At 39.9% G+C, this 27,902-nt stretch overlaps 1 protein-coding gene and 1 non-coding gene across 4 annotated transcripts in view; one reads left to right on the forward strand and one right to left on the reverse strand.

The window, feature by feature from the left end:
- The window catches only part of pdss2 (prenyl (decaprenyl) diphosphate synthase, subunit 2), a 94,933-nt gene that overhangs the window by 44,754 nt on the left and 22,277 nt on the right, over positions 1 to 27,902 (forward strand). For all 3 annotated transcript variants that reach the window (XM_042332674.1, XM_042332673.1, NM_001292516.1), the window contains 3 exon segments: positions 1,645 to 1,843; positions 22,662 to 22,736; positions 26,780 to 26,950. In XM_042332674.1, coding sequence (XP_042188608.1) covers positions 1,645 to 1,843; positions 22,662 to 22,736; positions 26,780 to 26,950 — 445 coding nt within the window.
- trnaa-cgc lies at positions 16,544 to 16,615 on the reverse strand. The gene has a single exon. It is a non-coding gene; the product is annotated as a tRNA-Ala (tRNA).

Below are 27,902 nucleotides of genomic sequence, written 5' to 3' on the forward strand. Positions count from 1 at the left end.
CCCCAGGAAGTTGCAGGTTTGGAGTTGACTGATCTTGTTGTGCCTTCGCCTTGCCTCCTCCCTTTCCTCCTTCAAGGCCGGTCTCAAGACCTTTCTCTTTGACCGTGCCTTCAGCTCCCCTCTCGACTCTCTACCCCCTCCTCGTTCCCTCCCTTCCCTCCCCTCACCCTGACCATTTCCCCCCTGCTCGGGTCCTGACCCAACTGTACAGCGCCTTGGGACGTCCTCCCGACGTGAAAGGCGCTCTATAAATGGAATCTTGTTGTTATTGTTGTTCTTGTTCAGGGCAAAATTGATGCTAATTGTTTGTAATGGTCTTTAGTTCCACTGAGCTACAGAAAGAAAAATAGGCCAGGTTTCTGTCCCTGATTGTAGAGTGGTACCCATCCGGAAAATGCTTGGTTGTGGATATTGATGAGCGCAGGACATGGCTGCGATTCTCTCCATGGTCAAATAGCCAACACTCACTTACTAGTGTCATAATATGATTTCATCCCACATTCCTACAATAGTATCTCCATCCCACATTCCCTTTGTCTCGCTCTCTTCCTTGCCTCCTTCAAGGCACGCCTCAAGACCCTCCTCTTTAACCGTGCCTTCGGCCACCCTCCTAACCCCATCCTCCACCCGCCCTGATCTCAACCCCCCATTCTGCTCAGGTTCTAATCGATGACTGCTCAGTATCTTGGGACGTCCTCCCAACGTGAAAGGCACTTTACAAATGTAATTTTGTATTATATTTTGTAGTGTAATATAATCCTTGCATTTGATATAACATATTATCATGTTGTTGAGATGTCTTAAGAGTGCTTCACAGGGTATGCTGTATGTTGGTGTGACTGTATATTTTTGCTAGAATGCTGCAGCCAATTTGCGAACAGCAATGTCCCACAAACAGTCATGGCTATCTGGAGCCATGGAGTGAGTAACCAATTTTATTTGGGGGATTGTTGCCCCGGATGCCAGGAGAAACTCACTTCTCTTTTCAAATAGTGCCATGGGATCTTTAATATCCATCTGAACAGGCAGACGAGGCCTCAATGTAATATCTCATCCGAAGGAAGGATGTGAATATTTCGGAGCTTATGTTACAACAACAACTTGCAATTATATAGTGCCCTCTCAGAGCATTTCACAAGAATGGTCATTTAGGAGAGGTACCAAAGTGTATAGCCTATAGCCTATATAACCTAAGTGTTGGGCTACACTTTCAGGAAAAGGTTGACAAAATAGTTAGCAAAAAAATCATTTAAAATAGAAGCAATTGAGCAATATATTTATATTGTTTTCATTGTGGACATGGTGATGTGATTCATCTGAGGTCATCCAACATGGTTTGTGTTGTTAATTATTTGGTGGGGTGGGGGGGAAGAGATTTTCCCCTTTTAAACATAAACCTGAAGAAAGAAATTTGCAAACATTTGAGCAGAATCAGATGTAGAATCTACATACTTTCTTTGTGTCATCCAGAGTATAAACTCCCAGCTGTCCAAAAAGCCCAGTTCCTTATCTGTTCCACACACTGATCCTAACTAAAAGTTGCTAGAAGAGTAATGATGCCTGTTTAAATCTGAGTCGGGACAGACAAGGAATTACTGGTTTGGAAACTTGAAGGAAAAGTAATTCATCCTGTCTTTTTTTCAGTCAGCGAAATCTGGCAGAGATCACAGAACTGATCCACACGGCCTTTCTCGTGCATCGTGGGATAGTGAATATTATGGAGCTGACATCATCTCACGGGTCACTGAAGGATATGCAGTTTGGTAATAAAATGGCTGTCCTGAGTGGAGACTTTCTTCTGGCCAATGCGTGTACAAGCCTTGCTCAGTTACAGAACACTAAGGTACTGGATTGTCTTCTTTGTAATGCTTGTAACATGTTTGCAGAAGGGGTTTGATTAATAATAATCCTTGCAGTTGATCTACAGCCTATAAGATCAAATTGTTTGCCAAATGTATAGATAAATATGAGACAATTTGCAACACAGCGAGAACCCACGATTTTGTTATTTTTCCACAATTTTGCAGTTTTCCCCAAACAACCTGAATTTAACCTGTTTTCGGCTTTACATTAGCAAACCTTATTGGTGTTGACTTGGGTGGTATAGCCCACTCTATCATGGGGCTGGAAATGTACCAAAGGTTAATGCCAAACTAAAGCCCACTGAGCTCAAATTAAATACGGTTGTTTGTTGCGAATGTCAAAGGCTTTCACCCTAGGGTTGGTTGTAAACCTTTTGGATGCTCCGTTTTGAGTTGTCTTCCACCAAAGGAGCTGACTGACTTTCTGTGGTTTGTAGTTAATCTATGGCTAGTCAAATGTTTACTCAGTTTTTTTTATATTTTGGTTTCCTCCAGGCATGATTTGAAATCACATGACAGACTCTTCAAAAACACTAATGTCACTTTGCAGCTGGTTCGCAGAATCCTGTTCATGTACATGGTGGTGCACGCCCAGAGCCCTGGCAAATGCAGCTTTGAAAAAAAATTGTTTGTTCACAATTCCAAAGGCTAAAAGTGGCCTAATTTAGGTTTAACTTCTTCAAATGGCTCAAGAATGTTTTGCGACTATCAATGATTATGCAGTGCTAGTGAATATTATGTTTTAACGGCGCAAAAATCCTTTATTACAAACTGGTAAATTGATGGAGTTCGATGTACTGTGGTCTAATTCCATGAGAATTCCCATTGAATTGTAAGAAATTCCATCGACCTGCAAGAACTCCACTCTGGAAGTTGATTGCATTGGAGTGAAGTTTCAGCAAATGGTTTAATTTACTTCCAGTTCCCGAAAGGAAACACTATTTGTGTAACTCGGATTGTTTATTAAATAACCTCCTGAAAAATTCCACAAATTAGATTTGTACTGTTATAGCATTTGTATGTTCATCTGTTGCAAGTAATTTGTTAGACGTTTACAATCCATTCATCTAGGATTTTACAAATCCAACTACAGTAGAGTGTATAAGGTAAAGAAGGAAAAGAGATGGAGATTAAAAATGGTTCTGCGACCTGTCCAAGTTCTTTGATGTTCTCTAGTTTTCAATACACAAAGTAGTAATCTAATCTAAAACGTACATTCAGACGTATGCCTGCAACAGACGGTATGTGAGCCGCTAATTTCAAATTTTGCAGATCAAAAATCTTTTGGTTCATCTGGGAAGATGCAATATTTTGTTACTGTTACAGTGATATACTCAGTGACAGGTGGAGTCTTGCTCTTTGTCCATTTGCACAACACATTCATTTCCATACACATCTAGGGTAACAATTAAATGTTGGATTGAGCATTTTGTATATTACAAAATCTTAATGAAATGCAAATCTGTTTGATTATTGCCAAGGGTAACATTAACTGAGTTAATTATTCTTCTCCTGGCATTTCCCAGTGGTTGGTACAGGACTGGGGACTTTGTGCAGCAGGAAATGCTTTGATATAAACGCTGCTCAATTAAAAGTGTAGTGTTTTAAATGAAATCTGAATTTGGTCAAATAAAATAATAATAAAATAATAATCCTTGCATTTGATAAAATGTCTTTCAGGTTGGGAGGATATAATAATAATAAACCTTGCATTTGATATAGTGCCTTATCACGTGTTCAAGACATCTCAAAGAGCTTCACAGAATATACTACAAAGTGAATTGACTGAATATTTTGTGGGCCCTTCTCAAAGCACTTCACAGGATATATTGTGAAGTGTAGTAAGTATGTATTTTGTTGTCAAATGTGGCAACCCATTTGCACACAGCAATATCCCCCAAAGAGTCCTGAGGTGAATGATCAATTTTATTTGGGGGATTGTTGGCCAGGACTCCGGGAGAACATCCTTCTCTTTTCGAATAGTGCCAAATTATATGTCCACCTGAACAGGCAGATAGAACGTTGGTTTAACTTCTCCTCTGAAGGGCAGCACCTTCACCTAGCACTGCAGTGTCAGTTTATATTATGAGAGCTCAATATGATGTGGGGCTTGAACCCTGACTCAGAGATTTCTCCAGATATAAAAGGCACTACATCAAATGTAAGGCTTATTATTATTGTTATTCATTTCAGGAGCTGGAAGTGGAAGAAAGCCCTTCACTGTTTTGTGATTTAGCAGAGAAAGTCTGCAAACTTAGAATTCTGCTTTTACACTGAGTTATTGAACTAGAAATGTAATCTAACTTCACAAAGAAATATTCCAGTATAGGGTATTAATTAATCTTCAATCTCAGTTTGCGGGATTTTCAAGATGACAGCTCAACTGTTTTTGACAGAAGGGAAATCACTTTATATAAAGTAACACAAGTGTTAAAGATCTCCTGGTTATAACTAAAACAATCCATGATTACGGTTTTTGTAAATTGATATTTCATATCATGCTTATATTAATATCTGATTAGACGTGGCTGTTTAGTTTAAAAATAGAATGTGTTCTGCGCATAGAAGGAATAAATGCCTTGCGTCACAACTGTGACATTTGACAATTTTTCATAAAATTATAGGGAGACCTCTAAAAAGCCAAGATTTGGTCTAAATTAACACACTCACTGACTGTTTTCTCTGAAATGTATATTAGTTGAGTCTATTCCTCAATGGGTTTAAATGCTGCCATGTTCACATTTCTCCTGTGTGAATAATGTATCCAACACAGACATTCGTTGTTGCTGTTCATCAGTTGCTCCATTGCACACAGTAAAAACATACTTCCTTTTACTAAGATAACTTTATTTTGCTGAATTGGGAATTCACCTTTATACAGTAATTAGTTCATTTCAGAACTGAAGAGAACAGATGATAGTAAGCAGAGCTAATCTAAAACACATGGTTGCAAACAGAAAAATAATTGTAGGAGTAAACTTCCTTCTCTGATGATCATCCCTTCATGATACTCCAGTCTGTCCATTGGAGCATATAAAAAGTTTTTTTTTGAAAGAAGATACTCTTATCGGTAGTTGATAGATGTGAAAATAATGTTGAGGGAAGAGAAGATCTCTACATGCAGGAAATGTGTTCTGTCGTGAGACTGATCAGGGTTACTCTGACATGGAATAGTCTATATTAAGGTCATCAGAAGGAAGGGACTCCAACAGAGGTTTTTTTGCTCGGTTTGTTTTGAGAGAATAAATCCTGCCCTTTCTCCCACCCCCTCATTGCCTATGACCGATTGGGCAAGCAATATTAGACCTCCCTAATGCTGCTCAGAGCCAGCCAATACTTGGTACATGACACAGGCCCCGAGATGTAACTCTTCCTCCTTTGAATGCTTTGCAATGTGAATGGCATTGTTATTTCCCAGTGAAACATAACTTAATTGATTTAATATGGCTCTTTTTTTCAGAATTTAGTCTAGGGAAAAGTTGCACCATCACACAAACAAATGTAGGTAGCATGTTAGTGCTGGTTAATCAGTTTAGGTCTCCAGTAAGTTGCTTTTATTAAACTCGTTCGTTACCCCATCCTCAAATAGACTCATTTGCTAATCAGAATGTATTCTCAGTTTACAGGCTGCAAATTAGATCATTTAAATGTCCGTGTCTTCCTGTGGGATACTGCCACAAGCTTCTTAGGTTTTTACAAAGACCTATAGATTTTTTTTCTCTCTGCTTGCGAATGAGGCGTTTATTCCTCAAAGTCTGCTGTGTTATTTTCCTATTTATTTCAAATTTTTCAATATTTCATATCGCTATTACAGGCATTACAAGCAATGTAGAATCATCACAGATTTGTGAGGTGGAGTTTGATTGCCTGATTCAGCATATTCTTTTTCATGTATTCCTTTTCCCCATGCACATCGCCCAGAACGTTATTCCCTTGCTGAGATAGACCCCAGATTTTTGGGTATATTCAGTTTTCCTTCTCATCTTGCTTACTGGGGTTTCCCCTTTTTATTTTCCTGGTTAGGTGTATTTTATTTAAGATCTGTTTTGACAATGCCCCCCCTCCCCCTTCATCTTTGTCTGAGGTTTTGCTTTCATTGGTCCTTTGAACTAGAAAGGAACATTTGTTTTTGCTGGCCCTAACCTAAACCTTGCAAGGTTGGATCATATAGGTTTGATTTGGGGTTAATTCTGGGATATGTGATGCAGATACAGTACCAGAATAAATGTTAGCATCATCAATGTTCCTGCTCTTCTTGGGCAAAACCACTACAAAAGCTCACCCTAGGACTTGAATGCTAATTTTACTCTGAAATTTGATAGAAACAGTTAACTTGCAAACCTCCAGTATGAATATCCCACCTGCATTTGCTGTTGCCTTGACAACAGAGGTTAGCCGGACAAATGTTCATTCATTGTGTCATGGTATACAAGTATGTCAAAATGCAGAGGCTGCTGTGCACTGATTCCTTTGCCCTCAAGTGTTATAGATTGAATTGGCTCTATTATCTCACTTGTACCCACAGTAAATCTGTTACTCTGTATCATGGTGAGTTTGAGGATGTAAAGTATAGCTTTTGTGTTTTCAGGATTTGCACAGAAAGTATAGTGCGTGTCATCAGCATTTGATGATGCCTTTTTTTGGCACGGTTACAAAATATGTATTTGGTTTGCAAAAATTTTTTTTCTGTTGTATCGTACGCTTAAATTACTTGGGAAATCCTGCAAAAGCATCCTCTAGTAGAGCTCTGTCTCTACGGTGTGCCCTCAATAACCCTCAGTGCAGCGTACTTGGCTTCTGGTGCTGTCCAGCCACCTTTCTCCACTAAATATGGCTGACTCCCCGGTTGTCAAGGTTGTATTGACATCATTTCCTGCATGTTATGGGTAGGAAGCACCGCTGACGTCACTTAGCAATGGAAGTGACATCATCGGTGCTTCCTGCTTATAGCACAGGAAGTGACATCAACAGTGACCTGACAACCTGGAACATTTTTTTCACGATTGGTTCCAGGAGGTTGTGTTCCCCTGTATGCTCTTTCGCCAGAAATCCCCTCCCATTTCAATTTGTTTTTCAACCAAGGTGTGAACATGCTAAAAGAAAACTTTGGCAATGACTTTTTTAATCTTAATTTAGAAAAACTGCATAAAAAAACATGCACAATGCCGGGGTGTGGTGAGGATGGAAGAGAGGGAGTCTAAAATGCACGTCAGTTTCTAATGGTCTTCCATATTAAGAATTCCGAGTGGAGATTCCTTCTATTAACTGGAGTTATGTCAAGCCGACTCGTGGGAATTCCACTTGGAAATAGATCATGTCAGAGTGGAGTTCTTGTGAGTCTGCGTGGCATCACTTTGGTTTCCTGTTTAAGGAATCCTGATAGAAATCAGTGCATGTTATACACAGCCCATCATTAGTGTATCAGCAGCAACTAAGGTGCAGTGTACATCACTTAGTGAAGAGCTTGAGGAAATGAGAAATATTGAGGTGCAGCATTAGCAATCAGTGTCATTAGGTTTAATATTGGGCCTGGAGTCAGATATGATGAGATAAAACACACAGACAGTTCAAATAAGACAAATCTTAGGTTGTCAGTGTTAGAAGGGAATGAATCATAGCATCGTAGAATTATACAGCACAGAAGGAGTCCATTCGGCCCATCGTGTCTGTGCCGGCTCTTTGAAAAAAAACTATCCAAATCAATCCCACTCTCTCCCCATAGCCCTGCAAACTTGTCCTCCCCAAATAATTATCTACTTCTCTCTTCAAAGTTGTTTTTGAATCAACTTCCACCAGCCTTTCAGGCAATGCATTCCAGATCCTAACAACTCACTGTGTGAAATAATTTCTCCTCACCTCCCCTCCGTTTCTTTTAACAACTATTTTAAATCGGTGTTCTCGGGTTACCGACCCACCTGGCAGTGGAAATAGTTTCTCCTTGTTCACCCTATCGAATCCCCTCATAATTTTGAAAGCTTCTATTAAGTCTCCTCTTAACTTTCTCTGCTCCAAGGAGAATAATCCTAGCTTCTCTAGCCTCTCCTGATAACTGAAGTCCCTCATTCCTGGTACCAACATTGTAAATCTCCTTTGCACCCTTTTCAATGCTTTGACATTCTTCCTAAATTGTGGTGCCCAGAACTGAACACATTACTCTCTCTGTCTCCCAGCCAGTTCTGTATCCATGCTGCCACTGTCCCATTAATACTGTGGGCTTCTATTTTGCTTACAAATCTCTTACATGGCACTTTATCAAACACCTTTTGAAAATCCATATAAGCGACAGCAACTGCACTGCCTTCATCCACTCTCTCTGTTACTTCATCAAAAAAATGGGAGAAGAGAACTGGAGAAATATCAAACTAAAGGGAATGCTGTTAAGGATACTTTTAAGGATACTTCAAAGAGTGAAACTGAATTCAGATTGGTAGGAAAATATTAATAGGATTCTGTTGCTCCCTCTTTCTGGAAAAGCTGAAAAGCTGAATCCTGGGAGTGTTCAGTAATATTGGCAACCAGGTAGCTCATAGAATAGAAAAGTGGCACACAGAGTAAATTGTTTGCCTGCATGTGGACAGGATTTGCGTACAAACTGGGATAGGAGAACTAGAGGGTGCGATTTCAAGGTGACAAACCTGAACTTGAGAGATAATTTCTTCATAAGTTGATATGCTATCAAAGAGACAACACGTTGGCAGCAAACACAGACTCAATTAAACAATCCCAAGGAATTCAGGATTCTTATTCAGCAGGAATCGGAAGGAAGGGGTGGATGATTGAGTTGTTTGTTGTTGTTTTGTTAGTTTTTTTAAATAAATGATCCTTTAATAAAAAAAGATTATTATCCTTTTTTGCTGTCTATTTAAAAAAATTGTCATAATGTCTGCTTGATTTCTTTTCCCATTTAGAGTTAGCCACAGTATTCTTACAGCAAAAGCTTGCATTTATATCTCCTTGAGATAACAGCTCAGAACACATTACAGTGAAGGGATTGGACACAGGAGAGGGGAGAATGGGGAAGGGGGAGGTAACCATAGGGTGGTCGAATCACCTATATGGTCCGGGTGAGCTGGGGGTTTACAATTCTTGCTCCTCTATAGAGGTTGGGTCACACTTAACTGTGATAATCCCGAATGGTTGAGCATGATCCAGATACTCACTCTTGGAGCTTTCGTAAGAAAAATAGAAGGGGGAATACTACTGGAGCGCCGCTGCCACCTGTGGAGATGTATTATAGCATGAATTGCCATATCTGAATGAGGTGCAATCTGGAGGGAAATAGAGGGAGCAACTGCATCTCTTGTGTTTTATAGAAATAGTTTCACTCCCCAAATTCAAACCTTCCATTGATGAGTTGGGAAGATGATCATCCATTATTGTGCCAGAAGGTGCAAGTTCAATACCTGGTCTGCAGAGCTGGCTCCTGCCAGGCAATACAATTGTCCTTTGGCCCTGGATTACAGAAAAGAAAAAACAACCAGGATTCCTATTCTCTGTCCAGTGACCACTGCTGGAGAGGGTTTGTAGGTGGGCATCACGTGAGAACACTCTGAATCCCCTCCCTGGTTGAAAAGCCTCCTGACACTCTCTCTGGGCTCATGTCATGAATGGCCACCTGGCTGATGTGCTGAGTTGCAGCCGGCACCTGTGGAACTGGACATCAGCGGAGCACAAGCCTTCAGCAGAGTACGGGGCAAGAAAAGCGCTGAATATAATTGATTGGAAAGACGTGTTCAAGCAATTGGTCAAGTGGTTTTCCAGTTGCCTTTTATGTAGTACAATAAGGTTCTCGTTGGTAGGTGTGTGCTGAAGCCAATTTAGGTAATGGATTAGGATAGATAAACAGCTGTGCATGATAGGAGAGACTATTATTATTGGCTGTGAAAGAAGCCAATTGGACTGGATAAATATGTGTGTATACATATACATGTGTGTATATATAACATTGCTAGAAATTTGCTTATACAGCAGAAAAGGTGAAATTGTGCTGAGGCAACTCCCATTCTGTTTATCCAATTTAAATAGATCCATTAATCACCTCTAAAATACCTCTAAAATCCTATCTCTTTGTGCTTTCGGTCATCTTTCCCCTCCCCTTGCCAGTGGGGTCCCACCCCCAGTTTGGTTCTTTGTTAAGCTCTTTGGGATGTCCTCCTGATGTGAAAGGCACTATATAAATTTGTACTGTATTATAAAATGTACTCTTACAGTATGTCAGCCTTGAACATTTCCAATGTATCCATGCTAGATACATCTTAGAGTACTGGACTTTCAACTATTCTTGTTTTACCCCTTAGTTTTGGTTTCATATAGAGTGGATTTTGAGGAGTCATTAGTCATCACTACAGTCATTAGTGATATGATTTTTTTCAGATCAATCATGGCACTGTGCAACTTCTGCTGTGTCAGGACTGAAGAGCTGTGGATGTGGTTTTATGCAAATAATGTACCTTTCTCTTGTGACCCTGCCAGTCATTTCTGCTTTGAAACTTTGTCTTTAAATTGCACAATGTCGTTTTCCCAAGACATCTCCTGATAGGCATATACTGTAAATCCAATATATTGACATAAGAAACCAACCACAGATTGTGTAATTACGATTTTAGTTCCAGACAGCTTTTCATATTGAAAATGCCACAGCGAACAGGGAAGATCTATATTGAAACCCACTGTGAATATGAACATAAAGCAGACTTAATATGCTTTATTATCAGTTGGTGGTGTCATTTTTATTGGGACATAGTTTGTAAGCGAAACTTGGATATAGGCCAGAGCTCATTTTGGAGGGTGGGACATCTTTAAAAAAGTCATCTAATTTCACTATAATTTTTAGTTATATCAAAGATGTGAGATTATGTATTTGAAGCTACTCAGGATGCTGAAATCTAGTGTGTACTCTACCTGCTAGTATCTTGGCAATCAATTTCAAGAAACCTGTTTACACACGTGATTTCTGACCTGTAAGCCCGAAAACCAGGCTCCTTAATAATGTAGGTGACATAACTTTCCATGGAAATGTACCCAGCTGTCACCCTCCTGGACCTCATCCAGTGACCGTATTACATTTGTGAACCGAGAAATTGAATTTCAGCAGCCGATATTGTGGGCTCGTCAGATTGAAGCCTACTTGCCAGATTGAAGACCATTTTTTGTCAGTACTTACTAGATAGCTATCAAGAGTGGAAACCTTAATAGATGACCAGAACCGCTTTTTTCCACCCCCATCACATTGTCTGTCTCCGTCTGTACCTCACAACAAAAGCAGCTGAAACCCTCGTCCATGCCTTCGTCACTTCCCGGCTGGACTATTCCATTATTATTCCTATTCCTCCCTGATCTCTTGAGCTCCACCGTACACAAAATACAACTAATTCAGAACTCCGCTGCCCAGATTCTCACCCGCACTAAACTCCATACCCTGATCATACCAGTCCTTGGTTTCCAATTGCTGAACGGATCGATTTCAAGATCCTGTCACTCATTTTCAAATTCCCTTCATACCCTCGTACCTCCCTACCTATCCAATTTGCTTACTCCCCACTCCCCCACCCGCTGCCTCCGCTCGGCTGGCTCCGACCTCCCCATTGTGCTTATGGTCAATTCCCTCCTCCCTCTCTTCCTAGCTTGGGGTCAGACTCCGGCACTGCCAAGCGCTCCAGGACACTACCCCAACGTGAAGGGCGCTGTATAAATGCAAGTTGTTTTCGTAGCTTAGTTTTATTCCGGATGATGACTTTACTGACTATACTGAGAACTAAGTCGAGTCTTTCAGCTCACAATATTGTACTTACAGACTATCATTTTCTGCTTTGTCAGATGCTGAATGAAATTGAGGTAATGACTCGTACTGTCATTGAAAATTCTGAGGAAGAAACAACTTAAAATTATAGTGTACAAATCTGTTCAATTAAAAAAAAATTGGATTGCAAGATTTTGTGGTCACATGAAGTGAATCAGCATGAAAAGTTTGTCGCTAAATGTCAGAGTAAGAAAAAATTGTGACTAAAAGTAAAACTGTTTCTTGGAAAAGTTTAAAAAAAAAATTTGTACACATTATAAAAGCCCAAACAGTGCAACTTCAGTGCAACATCAATACTGCAGCACAAGACTGGCATTGAGCTGACCTTGATAAACAAGTCAAGTTTTCCTATTCCAGTTATTGAGATTCTCAAACTTCCAAACTCTTCTAGCCTTTTATATCATCCCTAGCTCCCAGCTTCTCTATTTACACAGTGTTTGCATGATTTTGTTTATTAGGGCATTTTATTTTACTGTCCCCCAGAGAATGTGGAGAATTGTAAATGTTTTGTTGCTTGGTAGAATTTGGAAGTAATAAGGGATGCATCAGAAGCTGGGGAGAGCAGGATGCAGAGAAATAAACTGGAAAGGGAGAAGATGGAAAGATGAGAATGTGATCAAGGGAAGGTCAGAGAGAACAATGGAAAGAAATCGGAGAAAGAAAGGTACTGAAAGAAGCAGTAGAGGAAGAAACTAAACTCTGGAAACTGACAGTAAGAAAAGTTGCCAAAATCAATTTAAGGCTGAAAGGAGGAGAAGTGAAAGTAAATAGCCTTACGTTTTTCTTGGAAGACTACAAAATCATAAATGTATTTTACTTGATTGAAGATTGGAGGATGGAGGTTTGTATTATGTATGTGCACAATTAATTGCCTGTATTACTCCTGTATAATGGTTGAAGGCAGTTAAAAACATGAAGGAATTGACAAGTTTGAGTCTGAATGTACCAAAGAGTCAAAGTTTCTGTAAGATCCTTATGCAGTACCTTCTTATTAATATTTTCTTGAAATCACTTGCTGAATAGGAATGAGGGTTTATTTTTCCTTTAAATTTAGGCTTTAGTTATTTTAGTGCTCCCTATCTGTGACACGCACCATTCTCTGACCAAGAAGATGGAAAAGTAATCTGCTCCTTGGCCCCTGCCTATCTTGAGGAAATCATTTCAAGGTACATAAGAACACCACAAGGTGACTTAATTTTCCCTCGTCTCCTTGTGCCTAAAGCTACCCTCACGGACAGCCTGGCTCATATTGGCATCTCACCGTATGGGAAATCACAGGCACAAACTCATACCGAGAATATAATTTAACTTAAACATAATTATAATCCTTGTCGGTAAAACATTTCAAAGCACTTGACAGGATTTAATGCAAAATATAATTACTGTATTTGCAGAAGAGCATGGTAGCCAATATGTGTACAGTAATGACCCACAAACAGCCTTGAAATGAATGACCAATTTTATCTGGGGGATTTGTTAGCCAGGGAGAAACTCCATTCCCTTTTCAGATCATGCTGTGGGATCTTTATCATTCACTTAAACTGGGAGATGGGATCTCAGTATAACGTCTCATTCAAAGAATGGCACCTCTGACAATACAGTATTGCACCTGAGTATTACCTTGAACTTTATGAGGCAAACGTGGCTGCTACACTTGTAATACAATGTCCTGACGTGGGCTTGAACCCACAACCTTCTGACTCAGAAGCGAGAGTGCTACCAACTGAGCCAGGTTGACACCTACTGCATACTGACAATGTATTTGCCTAGTTTTTGCTTGTTGTTCTGATGATGGTTCACTGTGGCTCGAGGTTACAATGTGGTAGTCATTTTGTGAGTCCATAGCAGGCAAAAGTAAACAACCCCAATAACTAAGTGCTAAAGGATATTGCTTCTTTTATGCATATTTAATCATAACGGATTTGGTAAAAATTTGATTGTGAATGCCGTGGTATTTTTCACAATCTTTCTCCTCATTTCCTTTTCCTCTTTAAATGCAAGGATCAATACAATGCAAAACATTGAGTTTGTATTTCTTTTGTGCATAAATAAATTAGTGATAAAAGCATGGCACTTTGGTGCAGTGATACAGCTTGTCTTACACATGTTGCAGATTTGGATCTCTTGAGATCTATAGCTGAACCGAAAGTTTTTGTAGCTGGACTTAGTTTTGTGCTACCTGCTTTATTGAGGGTTGTTGTCCAGACTGTGGCCTTCCCTGAAGGCTCTGATCTTCGAGCTTCCTGCTGACAAGGACAATAATAATAATTGTTGCATTTTATATCATGCCTCATCATGTGAAAGTCTTCATAAATAAAGCGGATTGACTGTATTTTGTGGACGAAACACAACAGCCAATTATGCACAGCAGTATCCCATAAACAGCCATGGAGTGACCAATATATTTTATTTGGTGGGATTTATTGCCCAGGTCACTGAGAGAAACTCCCTTCTCTTCGATAGTGTCTTGGAATCTTTAATGTGCACCTGAACAGGCAGACAGAACCTCGATTTCATGTCTCATCCAAACGACGGATTACTTCAAGATCACAAGAATGCTATACTTTGGCGACTCAACTGGTTTCACCAGTTACATATAGTTTTTGTGTAGATAATGTGCTTTTAGTTAACAATCTAATAGAAATGTCTTGTCTTTTACGTTTTATTTCATTTGCTGATAAACTCCAAACAAGTACTGGAATACAATTGGCTAATTTTATCTCTAGTATTGGAAAGATACAGCAGTATCCCTGCTGGAAGCCCCACCTTCAAACTAAATTGAAGTAAAGGTTACTTGCTTTACTCAGCAAGTAACCATCGCTGAAGTATTCAGCATCCAATGTTGTTTAGCAGTTGTTAGGACACTGCTAGATGCTGGGAGGTCTTCCGTGAAGGACTGTGGATGCAGTTTAAAAAATAAATGTAAATATTTGGGGATGGCGTTTTTTTATTTTGCATTGTTTTGATTATAAACTAATTAGTAACTAATTACCAAACTAATTAGTAGTAAAACGTTTTCTTAAGACAAAATAAACTGCCTTGTAATATTCAAAACTCTCCACGACTGAAGTCTTGTGGAATGATCAGTACTGCTTCCGGGTCTACATATCTCAACACTCAGGAGACCACATGTGTGGTATAAACAATAATAGATACTTAGGAGCGAGGGGCAAAGCTGTAACCTGATCAAGGAGTTCAGATGACCATAATTTAAATGTCATTTGATTTGCCAGATGGGATTGCAGGCTGTAACTTGCTTTGGTATGTTATTTTATGTAATGTATACTATTTCATATTCTTAAAGAAAATAAATTTAAAGGCAATCCAGCGTTGTGGGTTGGAAATGTTGGGACGTCCTCCTGACCTGAAAGGCGTTATACAAATGTAACTTTGTTGTTGTTGTTCAGTTCTGCGCACTGAGCAATTTCAGTGGAAACTAGTCGCGGAGGGCATTGAAATTCTTATGATATCATTAGTGGGTTACACCACCATGTGAATCACAGACACTATCAGATGACTGAAACCCAGTCGAGGCATTCTGAGGCCCTAAATTGCAAGAGTGTAATTTGAGTGGTTTGCAATTACAGAATTCAGAGATTGAATTACAGCTCCCAACTGTTCTATTATTGTGATAATCTATACGAATAATTTACTTTCTCTTTTTTTAAAAAAGTTATATATATTCTACTTTCCTACCATTACAGGAATTTGCTGAGCTTAGTTGTGCCACGAAAGCAGTGTGTTCCACTTGAAAGGGTATTAAAAGTTATTGTGAAATAGGACCAAAAAATCATTTGTATTGTGCAGTAGGTAGCAAGGCAACTGAGCTTGTTTTTTATTATGTTGCAGCCAATTAGTGTTCTGTGTTATAGAATAGAGAATAATGAATTGCAAACAATGATTCTTGAAAAGTTATTTACGTAACAAGAAAAGTAAGGGATGAGAAAAGATCATTGCTCCCACTGATACTCATTCCTCAAGAATATTAACTTTCCCATCATAGCATCCACCTAGAAAATACACAGTCACTATACTTTACAGTAAATCCTGTAAAGCACTTTGAGACGTCCTCCCGACATGAAAGGCATTATATCATATGCAAGGATTATTATTATTAAGACCAAAATGTGTTTTTTAATTAAGGGCTTTCGGTGAACCAAGAGACCAAAGCTCAAATGCTTTGTGTCAATCATCTAAATTTTAAGTTTAGAGTAGAGTTTAGAGTAGATAATTATTTGGGGTGGACAACTTTGCAGAGCTATGGGGAGAGAGCGGGGGAGTGGATTGAATTATTTAGCTCTTTTCAAAGAGCCGACACAGACACGATGGACTGAATGGGCTCTTTCTGTGCTGTAGAATTCTATGATGCTATGATATGTTGGATACTGAATATAAATTGAGATAATATTACAGCCCATATTCTTTAGCAATATTTCTGTACCTCTAATTTACACATTTTGGGTTGCAATGTATTATTTTATTTTACAAAATGTTGCAGTTCTTGTCTGTTGGCAACCAAAAAACCTGTGCTTCCTAATAATGAATTACATTGTTTTTTAGTTCAGGTACACTTGGAATTCTGCCCCTTCTATATAATAATAATAATAATCCGTGTATTTGATTATAGAGCTTTTCACATCTTCTTGACGTCTCAAAGCGCTTCACAGAATATACTGTAAAGTGAATTGACTGTATATTTGTGGGCAAAATGCACACAGTAGTGTCCCACAAACAGTCATTGATTGAGTGACCAAATTATTATTGTTTTATTTTTAAGGATTACTATCCCGGGAAAAGCGATCCACCAATTGACTAACAACTGGTTTCCTACTTACTGTTAGGTAAACAGAGACATGTGGAGTAAGGAAACTTGCCCAACATTTCGCCCTGCCGGGAATTGAACCCAGGTCTCTCGCTTGCGAGGCGAGTGCTCTAACCACTGAGCTACAGGACTTCACAGAACTTTACATGGAAATTTAACAATTGGATTACAATAATATTTGCTGGAACATAATAATAATAAATGCAAGGCTTATTATTACTATTAGCATGCATTTGACTATGAGAAATCTGTTACTTAGTCTTAGTTAGTTTGGTTTTGTAAGTCTTTGCACCAAGTAAACACAAGGGTCAAATCTGTGAGACATTTGTCTTTGTCAGAGTTATCACTGTACTGTGATGTTGTGTTACCTAACATTAAATCCCAAACTGCTTAACAGTTTGATTAAAATGGTCAATTTCAATGGGAGAAAACAGCCCTGGAATAATAATCATCACATTCGACATAAAAGCATTCTGTACGTAGTGTCTCATAATCAGCCATGAAGTGAATGATCAATTACAGTATTTATCTGCAGGATGATTGGTCTTGACACGTTTCACTCTCTCACCTCATCTCAAAACATTTCACTTGAACCATGCTTTCGGTCATGCTTCTTCTCCCCATCCTTTATGGGTTCCTCCCATCAGCTAAGGTGCCAGGCAGCAGTGTTAAAGGCTTTGCCAATTCTTCCTAACATGAAACAAGCTATATCAGTCTAAACTATATTGTATTTCACTGGAAAAACTTATTTTTGAAAATTGCCATGGATCATTAATGTCCACCTGAATAGGGAGACAGGAATTTAGTTTAATGTTTAATCCGAAGGACAGCAGCATTGCTTTGCACTGTCGCCCTAGACTATGAATTTAAAGTCCCGACATGAGTCTTAAACCGCAACGAAGGCGAGAGCGCTACCAACTGAGCTAGGCTGACAGCTCAGATGAATTAACATTTTTGAGAATCCTGCCATGCTGCTATAATAACGTGATCATTTTTATTGTGCTGCCTACTTATCCCAGTATAAACCCTAGCTTCATATTTTCCACAAATTCATCAGCAACTTCTTGTTATCCTGCTAGAAATGTTCAGGTGTGCCCCAAAAGCCTTAACAATTTATCCTGTGAAGTGCTTTGAGACCTCTCAATGATTTGAAAAGGTGTTATATCAAATGCTATATATATATATATGCATAATATATACAATGTGTGTTAGAATGCCATCTTTCCTCTCCAACCCCCTCAGCCCCTACACCCAGCTCAAGTGGAAACCTTGTACTGTTCAGTACTTTGTGACATCCCACCAATGTGAAATGGGCAGTATAAATGTAAATTTGCATGTTATTACATTGTTGTATTGTGTATAGTGTTTGTGTATAATACATGTACACACTATTCACAATAATAATAATACTCCTTGCATTTGATATAGCACTTTTCACGTCGGGAGGACGTCCCAAAGTGCTTCACAGAACACACTGTAAAGTGAATTGACTGTATTTTTGTGGGCGAACGCGGCAGCCAATTGCGCACAGCAATGTCCCACAAACAGTCGTAGATTGAAAATGACCAATTTATTATTGTTTTTGGTTTTGGAGGGATTATTATTAGGCGTGTGGAGTAAGGAAACTTGCCCAAGGTTTCGCCCTGCCTGGAATTGAACTCAGGTCTCTCACTTGCAATGCAAGTGCTCTAACCACTGAGCTACAGGACTCCACTAAATAATAAAGCTATATGTGCATTTTATTATATGATGCTCCCTCCTGTAGATTGTTTGCAATGGATTGCCAACGAATAATACTGTTCAAAATGTTGCTGAATAACAGTAAATGCACAATGCAGCCATTTATTGAAAGAAGCAAACTGAGAACCGTCTTACTGAGGTACCGCAGCTGCTGAAACTTCTGAATGTTTAACTCTTTAACTGTATAAAGCTCCTGGTTGATGTTGCAAATCTTGTACTGTTAAGACAAAATCAGAATTTGAACTACTGGCACTGCAGCATCAATAATATGTGGATATTGACAATCTCCTAATGGGCATCAAACACAAACTTAAAGCGCTAACATAAAAGTTCTGAAATATTAATTCAGTTTCCTCTCTCCATAGATGCTGCCTGACCTGCTGAGTGTTCCCAGCGACTTCTGTTTTTATTTCAGATTTCCAGCATCCGCACTATTTTGCCTTTTGCTTATTAGCACTAACATAATGCATCTTATACCGTTGTTGTTTTAAAAAATATGTGTTTATTATACTTTTCGGAGTGATTTGCAGTTGAACATTCTCGGATGCTTGTGATGCTATGATGAGCTATTTTAGCATCTTGTGTATAAATAGGGTGAAAGGAGTGCCAGTGTTACTTAAAACACACCAAAGGAGTTTGTATATCGTGCTGTTAAAGTTATTCAATCCATCAAAAAGAATCAGTGACCACTCAAATGCTGATGTAAGCTTAAGGAGTCTTTCTTTATAGTTGAACAGCATTTAAAAAGGCCATCTCTGTCAATTTTGTCTTAACTGCTTCTGCCTGATTAAATCCACAAATCAATTGCTCCAGACAAATTGTATTGGTTTCTTTACTGCATTTGATCTCTCTGTTTCCAGTTTAAAAGACCTAAGGATTTTTGCAGGGGAGGGTTAGCAGTTTGCAGCAGTAAATTGCACAGAATTTTGTTTGTACACTACCCCAGAATCCTTTATCTAACATCAAATCTGAAGATTGAGGAAGTATCATTTGCATCAACCATTAATTTCATTTCTGAAACTATTGCTGCTTTGGGTGGTATAGTGGAGGTGAGTGTTACAGATCAAATCTCACTGCAGTGGAATGAGCCTTGGTTTTATTTTCCCCCATGTGGCCCAGGCCCAAACAGATCTTAGCTAAGTGGGGTCTTTGGAGGCTGTTTGGAGTGCCTCTTGGTCAGCCCCTGCTGTTCAAAGATGTTGGTGGCCCACTGGCAATGGGCCGCTTGTGCTGCCATCTTGTCAGTAGGGATATCAATGCCAAAAACCCCAAAGATGTGACATAAGTTACGAGAAAAAGATATATGTATATATTGAAAGTTCTTTGATTCTTTTGTAATAGCATTACGATTGTTTGGGCCATAGTTTTAATTTTGTCAATGTAAAGTTATGGAAAATGCTAGCGCTGTGAAGTGCAAAGGAAATTCATTTCTCTGTGGATTACTCATAAGTGCTGACACCTGCAACCGTTCTTTCAAAATAAGACCTATGTTAGTGATCCTAAACTATTCCATTAAGTGTTAGGGAAATACTGCCAGTACTAATGTTTGGGTTGTGAACTTTGAAATGTAACACTTGGATTCTTCAAATTCTGTAGTGTTTCAGGCAAGTTTTATGCAGGGTTGCGTAATATAATTTCCTGAAATAATATTAGCAAAAAAGTGTATTACTGGGCAGAACCTCACACTGGGATAAAACCTCATTTAGTTGTTTGTGTATTATGTAGGATTGAAGGACCTGAATGGGTGCCTTATTACATACAGTATCAGGGATATAATATTAATAATTATTTGGTAATTCTCACTTATTTTTGCTAAGTCACCAAATAGATTGAGTCATTTTACCAAATTCTGTTAATTGCATACCTAAATGATTAAATCTGTGATTGTCTCTGTTGTTTCACTTTTGTTTAATGTTATACCCTTGTAGTCTGCTTTTTTTTAAATAAGAAGGTTCTACTAATGCAAGTCGGATGCAGTGCTGAAAGAGAAAAAAGTGTATGCTTGCATTGTATGATGTCTAGTGTTTCAGTGAGGATAGAAAATAGCTAATTATCCACAGCGCGATGCATTGTTAGGGGTTCATGCTATCACTTTGACATTTAGAGCAGGACTTGGTGTCTTCGCAAATTCCTCTTCGTGTTACCAATGGCTGTTGATCTGCCAGTCTCTAGGCACAGGCCGTTTCACAAACCATAACATTTTTGTGAGTGATTGATTTGTATTATGTGTCTCAGCCATCAGAAGAATCTTGGGATGCAGCTTGTATGAACTGTAATACAATCCTTTGCTGGGAGTTTGGTTACAGGTCTTCATAGACCTGTTGGCGATACTCAATCCGCTTGGATTTGGGAATGGGGCTTATCTGATACTTTCCAAAAAAAAACTCATTTTCTCTATTCCCATGTTAAATAACACAACACATCTGGTAACACTGTAGGAGCATTGTCCTTGGGTTACTGCAGCAGCTCATATTGCTACAATATTTCCTCAAGGATCCAGTTACTCAAAGGGCAACATGACTGATTAAGAACCATGTTTACACTGGACTCCAAACTTAAACCTTCTGGATTCAAGAGTAAAAAAGACTTTTTATACCTAATAGCACAGAATTGTCAAGAATGCTATTGGTTGACACTGATTTTCTTTTGCATAATTAATGTTCCTGCTTGTAATTATAACATTTTGTAATTTCCACCGCACTGGAAAGAATGGATCAAGTAGAACGGGTTTATGGTAAATGTGGTTGTAGCTTTATAATTAGAAATACAGTAGAATACTTTTTATATGCAATAGAACTGGGGAAATGGTTTGGTTAGTAACATTATTGTGCCATGAATGAGAATAACAGCATCGACCAAATCAGTAACAAATTGGGACTTGGTAAAGATTACTTTTGCAATAAAAACTTGATACAAGAACCTCATTGAGACATGATGGAATTGTGTTTAAAAGCAATATTTGCATGACCTTTGAGTCCCATTGCATCAAAGTGGGTGGAAGTAAAATTAAACTTAATATCAATTTGTGGTATTGACCAATATTGTCAAATCTAATTTTTGATAGTGCTGTGTAACGTATACTACAGTAAAACTTGCATAGGTCTTTATAAATCATATGATCGCCTAAGTCATAAATTCACGCAAGTCCCAGTTTCTTATCAAAACCACTTAATTTATTTGAACTAGTATTAAACACCTCCCAATTTGTAATGCCACTCCCCTATCCTCCTTTGCTCCTGCACTTACCAGCTGCATTGAATCACGGGAAATGACATCTTGACCAGTCGACGCATGCCATTTACTGGCCAGCTGCATTGAATCATCCGTCAACGCGTGCGCAGAAGAACTTAATGTCCCGTGATTCAACTTGATTCCAATGCTTGCCAATAATTGTACATGCGACAATGGGTCAAGACACATTGAATCACGGGAAGCGTAGTCTTGACCCGTCACCGCATGTGAACTTACCAGCCGCAGTGCTGAAGTACTGGATGCACACTTATCGGCTGCATTGAATTACACATGCGCAGTGTAGGTTATTGATTAAATCATATTTTATACGACTGAAATAGTTTGCCTGCAACTCGCACTTCACATGAGTCATATTGAATGTCATAGTCCCGACTGATGCGACTTATGTGAGTTTTTAAGGAGGGTCTCCGTGGACCTGAACTGACTCCAAGGTGACATGTCTGGCAACGGTATGTCGGGATCAAGCCAGCTCTCTGTGGTGGTCTCAGTAGTCCGGTTTCTGAGCCAGGAGGGTCCGCAGTATTCCAGGGCACTGCTGATGACAGCACAGCCAGTCTGGCTCATCAGCAGGACCTGGAAGGGCAGACAGAGAGTTATCCCACTCAGCTCCTGTTAACCCTGCAAGCTAAAGCCCTAATGGGTAGGGTGGTCGCAGCTGGCCAAGCAGTGGGAAAGCTTGACAGACAGCAATATCAATGGCAAGCTATGCGTTTTTAGCTGATTATTGGGTTTGCACTTTAGAAAAGAACAAATACTTTGTACATCGGCAATTAATAAACTTGAACTTTACATCCTTACCTGACGTGGTGGAGAGAGAGAAAAATTTGATCAGTCTGCCTTGAAGTGATCTTATTGGGTTTGCATTTGAGGAGAAGTTAACCTTTAAATAATGAGACTTGCAAGACTTTTGAATAGTAGGAATATAATAAAAAATATAATAATGATCTTTATAGTTGACATGGAGCCTTTCACGTCGTAAGGATGTCTCAGAGGACTTTGCAGGATCTACTGTAAAGTGTAGTCACTGTATATTTTGTAGGCGAATGCCAACTAATGATGGTTATTTGAAAGACTGAAGAATGGGAGAAGCTGATTGCTATGTACGAACCAATGTAGAATCATGTAGCATTTCAATGAGATGGGCTACACTCATATCCCTTAATAACACCTTTATTTATTCCTATAGGTCGTGGAGATTATATCAAGCGCAATTGGAGATTTGGTCCAAGGCATATATTATGAAAACTCTAAAACTGGAGAGGTAAAATAATCAGTTTGTCTTTCTTTTGTAAAATGTTGAGCCGTAAGTAACGCTGCATGCACAGCATTGAGGACTGGAAGGCTGTTATTACTTTTGTCACCAAGTTTCAGCATCAAGCACTCCCAGGTCAGGCATAACACAACCAGCTGCATAGTGAAACACTATCTATTCTGCCCCAAGCTTACGAAAGCATTCACTAGAGCACTGGTTTGAATTGGATTGTTATAAATTTTTTCCACACCAGCTGCTCTTATGGTCTCACTGAATGAAATTAATTTGTGTCAAATTAGGGCCTATTTTACGCTGGCTCTAGACACACACACGCAAACGCACACACCTAAACTATGCTGCTGAAGCTACCCAATTCAGACAGAACTCTTGTGGTGGAAGAGGAGAGAGAAAGTATAAGTTGGACTCAAACCCAGATCCATTAGGTGCAAGGATAGAATATTTCCATTTCAGATCATTTTATCAATTAGACTATGAATTTATAATCCACAGTTAATTACAATAAAAAAGATGTTATCCTCAAACATGTCTTATGTAGAAGACGTGTCTGTATGTCAAATAATTATAGAGGCATAACAACAACAACAAGATTACATTTTAAAGCACCTTTCACGTCGGGAGGACATCCCAAGGCGCTGGACAGCGTATAGCATTTCAAACCCAAGCTGGGGTTGGGGGGGGGGGAGTGCGGAGGGGAAGGGGGGTGGCCGATGGCATAGTCCAAGAGGAGAGTATTGAGGCGGGACTTGAGGGAGGCTAAGGAGGGGCGAGGCGGAGTGACTGGGGGATGGAATTCGAAAGTTTGGGGGCAGAGTGGCTGAAGGCTCTCCCGCCAATAGTGGGGCGGGTGGGTCGGGGAACGTGGAGCAGGCTGGAGCCAGCTGAGCGGAGGGAACGGGTGGGTTGGTAAGGTGTTAGGAGATCGCAGAGGTAGGGTGGGGCGAGGTCATGGAGGGCTTTGTATGTGAGGACCAGGATCTTGAACTGGATCCTCTCAAGGATAGGGAGCCAATGGAGTCGGGTAAGAATGGGGGAGATGGGGTCACAGAGCTTGGTGCGGGAGAGGACACGGGCTGCAGAGTTCTGGATTATCTGCAGCCTGTGGAGGGAGGAGTTGGGAAGGCCGACAAGCAGGGCATTTGCATAGTTGAGCCTGGAGGTGATGAAGGCATGAACAAGAGTTTCAGAGGCCTGAGGGGTGAGATAGTGACGGAGTCGGGCAATGTTACGGAGGTGAGGGAAGGCAGAGCGGGTCATGGATTGGATGTGGGGGAGAAAAGACAGTTGAGGGTCGAACAAGACACCTAGGTTCCTGACTGGCTGGTGAGTTGTAGTGTGCAACCATGGAGGTTGATGCTGCCAGAGCCTGAGGTGCTGAGGCGCTGGCGCGAGCCAATCAGGAAGGCCTCAGTCTTTCACATTCAACTGTAGGAAATTTACCCTCATCCAGGACTTCATGTCCGACAGGCAGTCTGTCAGGACAGCAGTGGTCCTGGAGTTGAGGGTGGAGGCAGAAAGATAGAGTTGGGTGTCATCTGCATACATGTGAAAGTTGACCCCATGTCTGCGATGATGTCACCAAGGGGGAGCATGTAGATATTAAAGAGGAGAGGGCCAAGGACAGAGCCTTGAGGGATGCCAGACATGACAGTGCGGGGGCTGGAGGAGAAACCGTTAGAGGCACCAAAGTGGAGACGGTGAGAGAGATAGGAATCGAACCAGGCAAGGGCAGGTCCGCAAAGATTAAATAAAATAACAACAACAAAGTACAGGTTTACATGATGGGGTCAAAAATGCCACATGGTCGCATCACCATAATCAACACCAACGACATCAGGCCATTGAAAATTTCAACCTCATCAGCGTCAAGTGTGGGTAATTCCCCCCGCGCCCCACCCATTCACAACTTGTTACAATAATTGGGCCACAGCCAATACTGAACTTGTCGCTTTACAAGTTGAGTTAAGATGGGGATCAGCAAACTCATTGGCAGCTGTGTAAGAAGTGACTCGAGTGTCATTTAAATATGGGGTCCAACTCATGCTTTTGCTGTTTAATTTTTTTTAATCTTTCGTGAGTTCAACTGTATTTGGCCATTCTTTACTAGGCTCATTTTCTTCAATGAATTCACTTTGGGGAAGAAATGAAAACAAAGGCACAGTTTGCTTACAGCAAAACATCAGGGGAAATTGAGTAGCAATTACAAATCTCTGCTTGCCATGACTAATCAATCTCGTTTGGCTGCCTCTGACTTGTTCCTTCCCTCGCCTCTTTCAAGGTCCATCTCAAGATCTTTCCACTATGAATGCACTTTTGGTCATTTTTCCCCTCTCCCTCACCTTACCTCCCACCCCCAGCTCAGGTGCCAAGCCTGGACGGTCAAACACCTTGGGACGTCTTCCCGATGTATATATCAAGGTGCATTTGTATTATATTGTCTAAATACATTTCTTTATGAATTAGAAGAGATTATGATGAAATAGAAAGCCTTTTTTTTTAAGAATAATTTTTTATCAAGCTCGTATAGAGGCCTAAATTTACATCATTTCCCCTATTGGACTGAAAATAGAATGTATTGCAAAACAATATTGCCAATATTGGAATCCATCATCGAGGTTTGAATTTCTAGTGAATGGTAATTTTGTAGACCAGCCCCAGGTATACTTTCTTTGATCCTCCACACATATCCACTTTCCACTGTCACATAATGTCAGCATTTCTTGTTTTGAAGTAGGCCTCTCTACACGCTGCAGCCTTGTGGTGTTCCCACAAGTGCATTCTACTCCTATAATGACACATCCATAAACTTTCCATTTTCTTTTTGTGCAGAACAACAATTTACATTTTTATGCAGCAATTTTCACATCAGGAGGGCATCTCCATCACTCTGCACAACTGTCTAGGAGTCCATGCTTTGGGGAGGGGTGGAGGGAGCTGAGGAGAGTGGCGAGGAAAGGTGACTGAAGGTGCGGTCAAAGAGAAAGTTGTTAAGGAGGACTTTAAACATAGTGAGGGAGTGGTTGAAGTGGAGGGAGTTCCATGGGATAGGGAGGGAATATGAAGCAGACCAGTGTTAGCTGAGTGGAGGGATTGGTTTGAGGGGTAAGCTTGCAGGAGCTGGCAGAGGTTACAATTACAACTGTCTACAATAATCGTTTTTGGCGGGGAGAGAGAATATGAAATGACATTGTTTATTGGACACATCTCCAATTCTTTGGATCTTAAGAGCACCATTCTAGTGGAGATAGGAATATAAATGTAATTCCAGATCTTGAGGTACTAGTATCTCTTTTAGTGGTTCTCTTAAGTACATCCCTACGTTTATTCTACCAGTGGATAATGTAATGTGAGGACAAACTAAGGAACCATGACAGGGATAAGGGAGGGAAAATCCGCTTACCTCTCTGACTCTTCAGACAAACTAGAATTCTTACTTAACTTGAGAACCACTGAAACAAGTGGTCAGTGATCTTAAAATGATTTGTTGGATTATCAGTATTAAAAGAAACAAGATACTTTAGGTAATCACACCGAGGTACTGGTTTCTATCATTTTCAATTAATTTTATAGGAGTAAATTATTAATTCTCCAATTTTTAAGGTTTATAAATGTTCAATTTCATGAAGTTACTGTTGGGGAATTTAGATGTTTGAGCTGTGAAATTTGACTCGTATTTTGAGACCTGAATTTCAGGAACTCTGGTAGCAATTATTTCTATTATAAAATGTATCCTGGCCATAATAACTAATGATTCCAGTGCATGAAAATGAATTGCAAGAGTGCTGCTGGATTTCCTTTGGTTTTTTTGTATAATTTAAAGCATGGTGAGTTTTGTTTTCAGAACATTATCAAATGTTGTTCCTCTCTTCAGGTGATGTATGTTAAGCACAACTGTCATTCGTAAGGTTTACAGGTAATTACAATGTAGACATCCGCAGAATGTATTTAGCGTTGAGTGTATAGAATATCCGGTTTAATATTAATCATAATCTATTTATATAAATGCTAATGTGTTCTAAAATGATTACTCCTAGGACAATATGACGGATGATGTGATGATAGCTGACTGGGAAGAGCAAACCTTTCTATCTCATGGTGCCTTGCTGGCAAAGAGTTGTGAAAGTGCCATGGAACTGGCAAAGCACGATGCTGAAGTCCAAGAGATGGCATTTCAGTATGGCAAACATATGTCTCTTGCCCACAAGGTAAACTAATTTTAATTATTTTATGATATTAACCCTATACATGCATGCTCCGCTCTCCCCTCAGGGCAAGAAACCAGGATGTAGTTTTTTGTCTGTCCACTGCCATCTGTGAGACATTATTACTTCATTGAACTTGAATCCTTTTGTGGACTTCTTTCAGATCTGATATTAATGTTTCCCTCAAAGCTGGCCAAGTTGCTTTTTATAAAAAAATTTGGTCAGCTGGGTGTCCCACACATGCGAAAACTCATCAGCATGCTTAAGAATATCCCAAATAAACTGAGAATTCCATATGTCCCACCTAATTGCACTCTGGAGCACTGACAGAGAGAGAAAGAGAGTCCTGTTGACCAGCGCTTAGACGAACGAGTGCAGCTCCAAGATGAGTTGTAGGTTCCTGATTTGGATCTGTAAGTTCCCCAACTTTCTTCATCTGACCCCATCCCCCACCCTTCGCAGCTTTTAGGAGCTCATTTGCGATTGGCAAGATGCCGCAGTGCAGAGTCCACCTCCTCCCAACGGATTGGGTTGTTAAGGTCTTCAATCTGATTGGGATTTCTATCCACAAGAAGGGTAACCCTAGTGAGTCCGAGAACTACTGTGTCTTTGTATGAGATTTCAGAACATCGCAAGGCTTAGGAGAGACCCACCTATATTGTGATCATCAACCTTCGACCAAATACCTCATGAAGTCCTCATGGTGAAACTGAAAGCTATAGGAATACATGGAAAAATCTTGGATTTTATTTGGATTGTGTATTCCAACTCCAAGATCTGTAATGGTCAGCAATGGACTCATTGAGCCCATCCCTCTGGAAAGGGGAGTAAGATGAGGCTGCCCATTCTTATCCACCCTCTTGATACTGTATATTCATCAATGACATGTCAGATGGCATCAAGGTGGACGGAACTGGATGTATCTGCTTCAAGCCTTTCTGACAGGAATGGGGAA

The sequence above is a fragment of the Callorhinchus milii genome, unplaced genomic scaffold (assembly GCF_018977255.1).
Source record: "Callorhinchus milii isolate IMCB2004 unplaced genomic scaffold, IMCB_Cmil_1.0 Scaffold3, whole genome shotgun sequence".
Lineage (NCBI taxonomy): Eukaryota > Metazoa > Chordata > Chondrichthyes > Chimaeriformes > Callorhinchidae > Callorhinchus > Callorhinchus milii.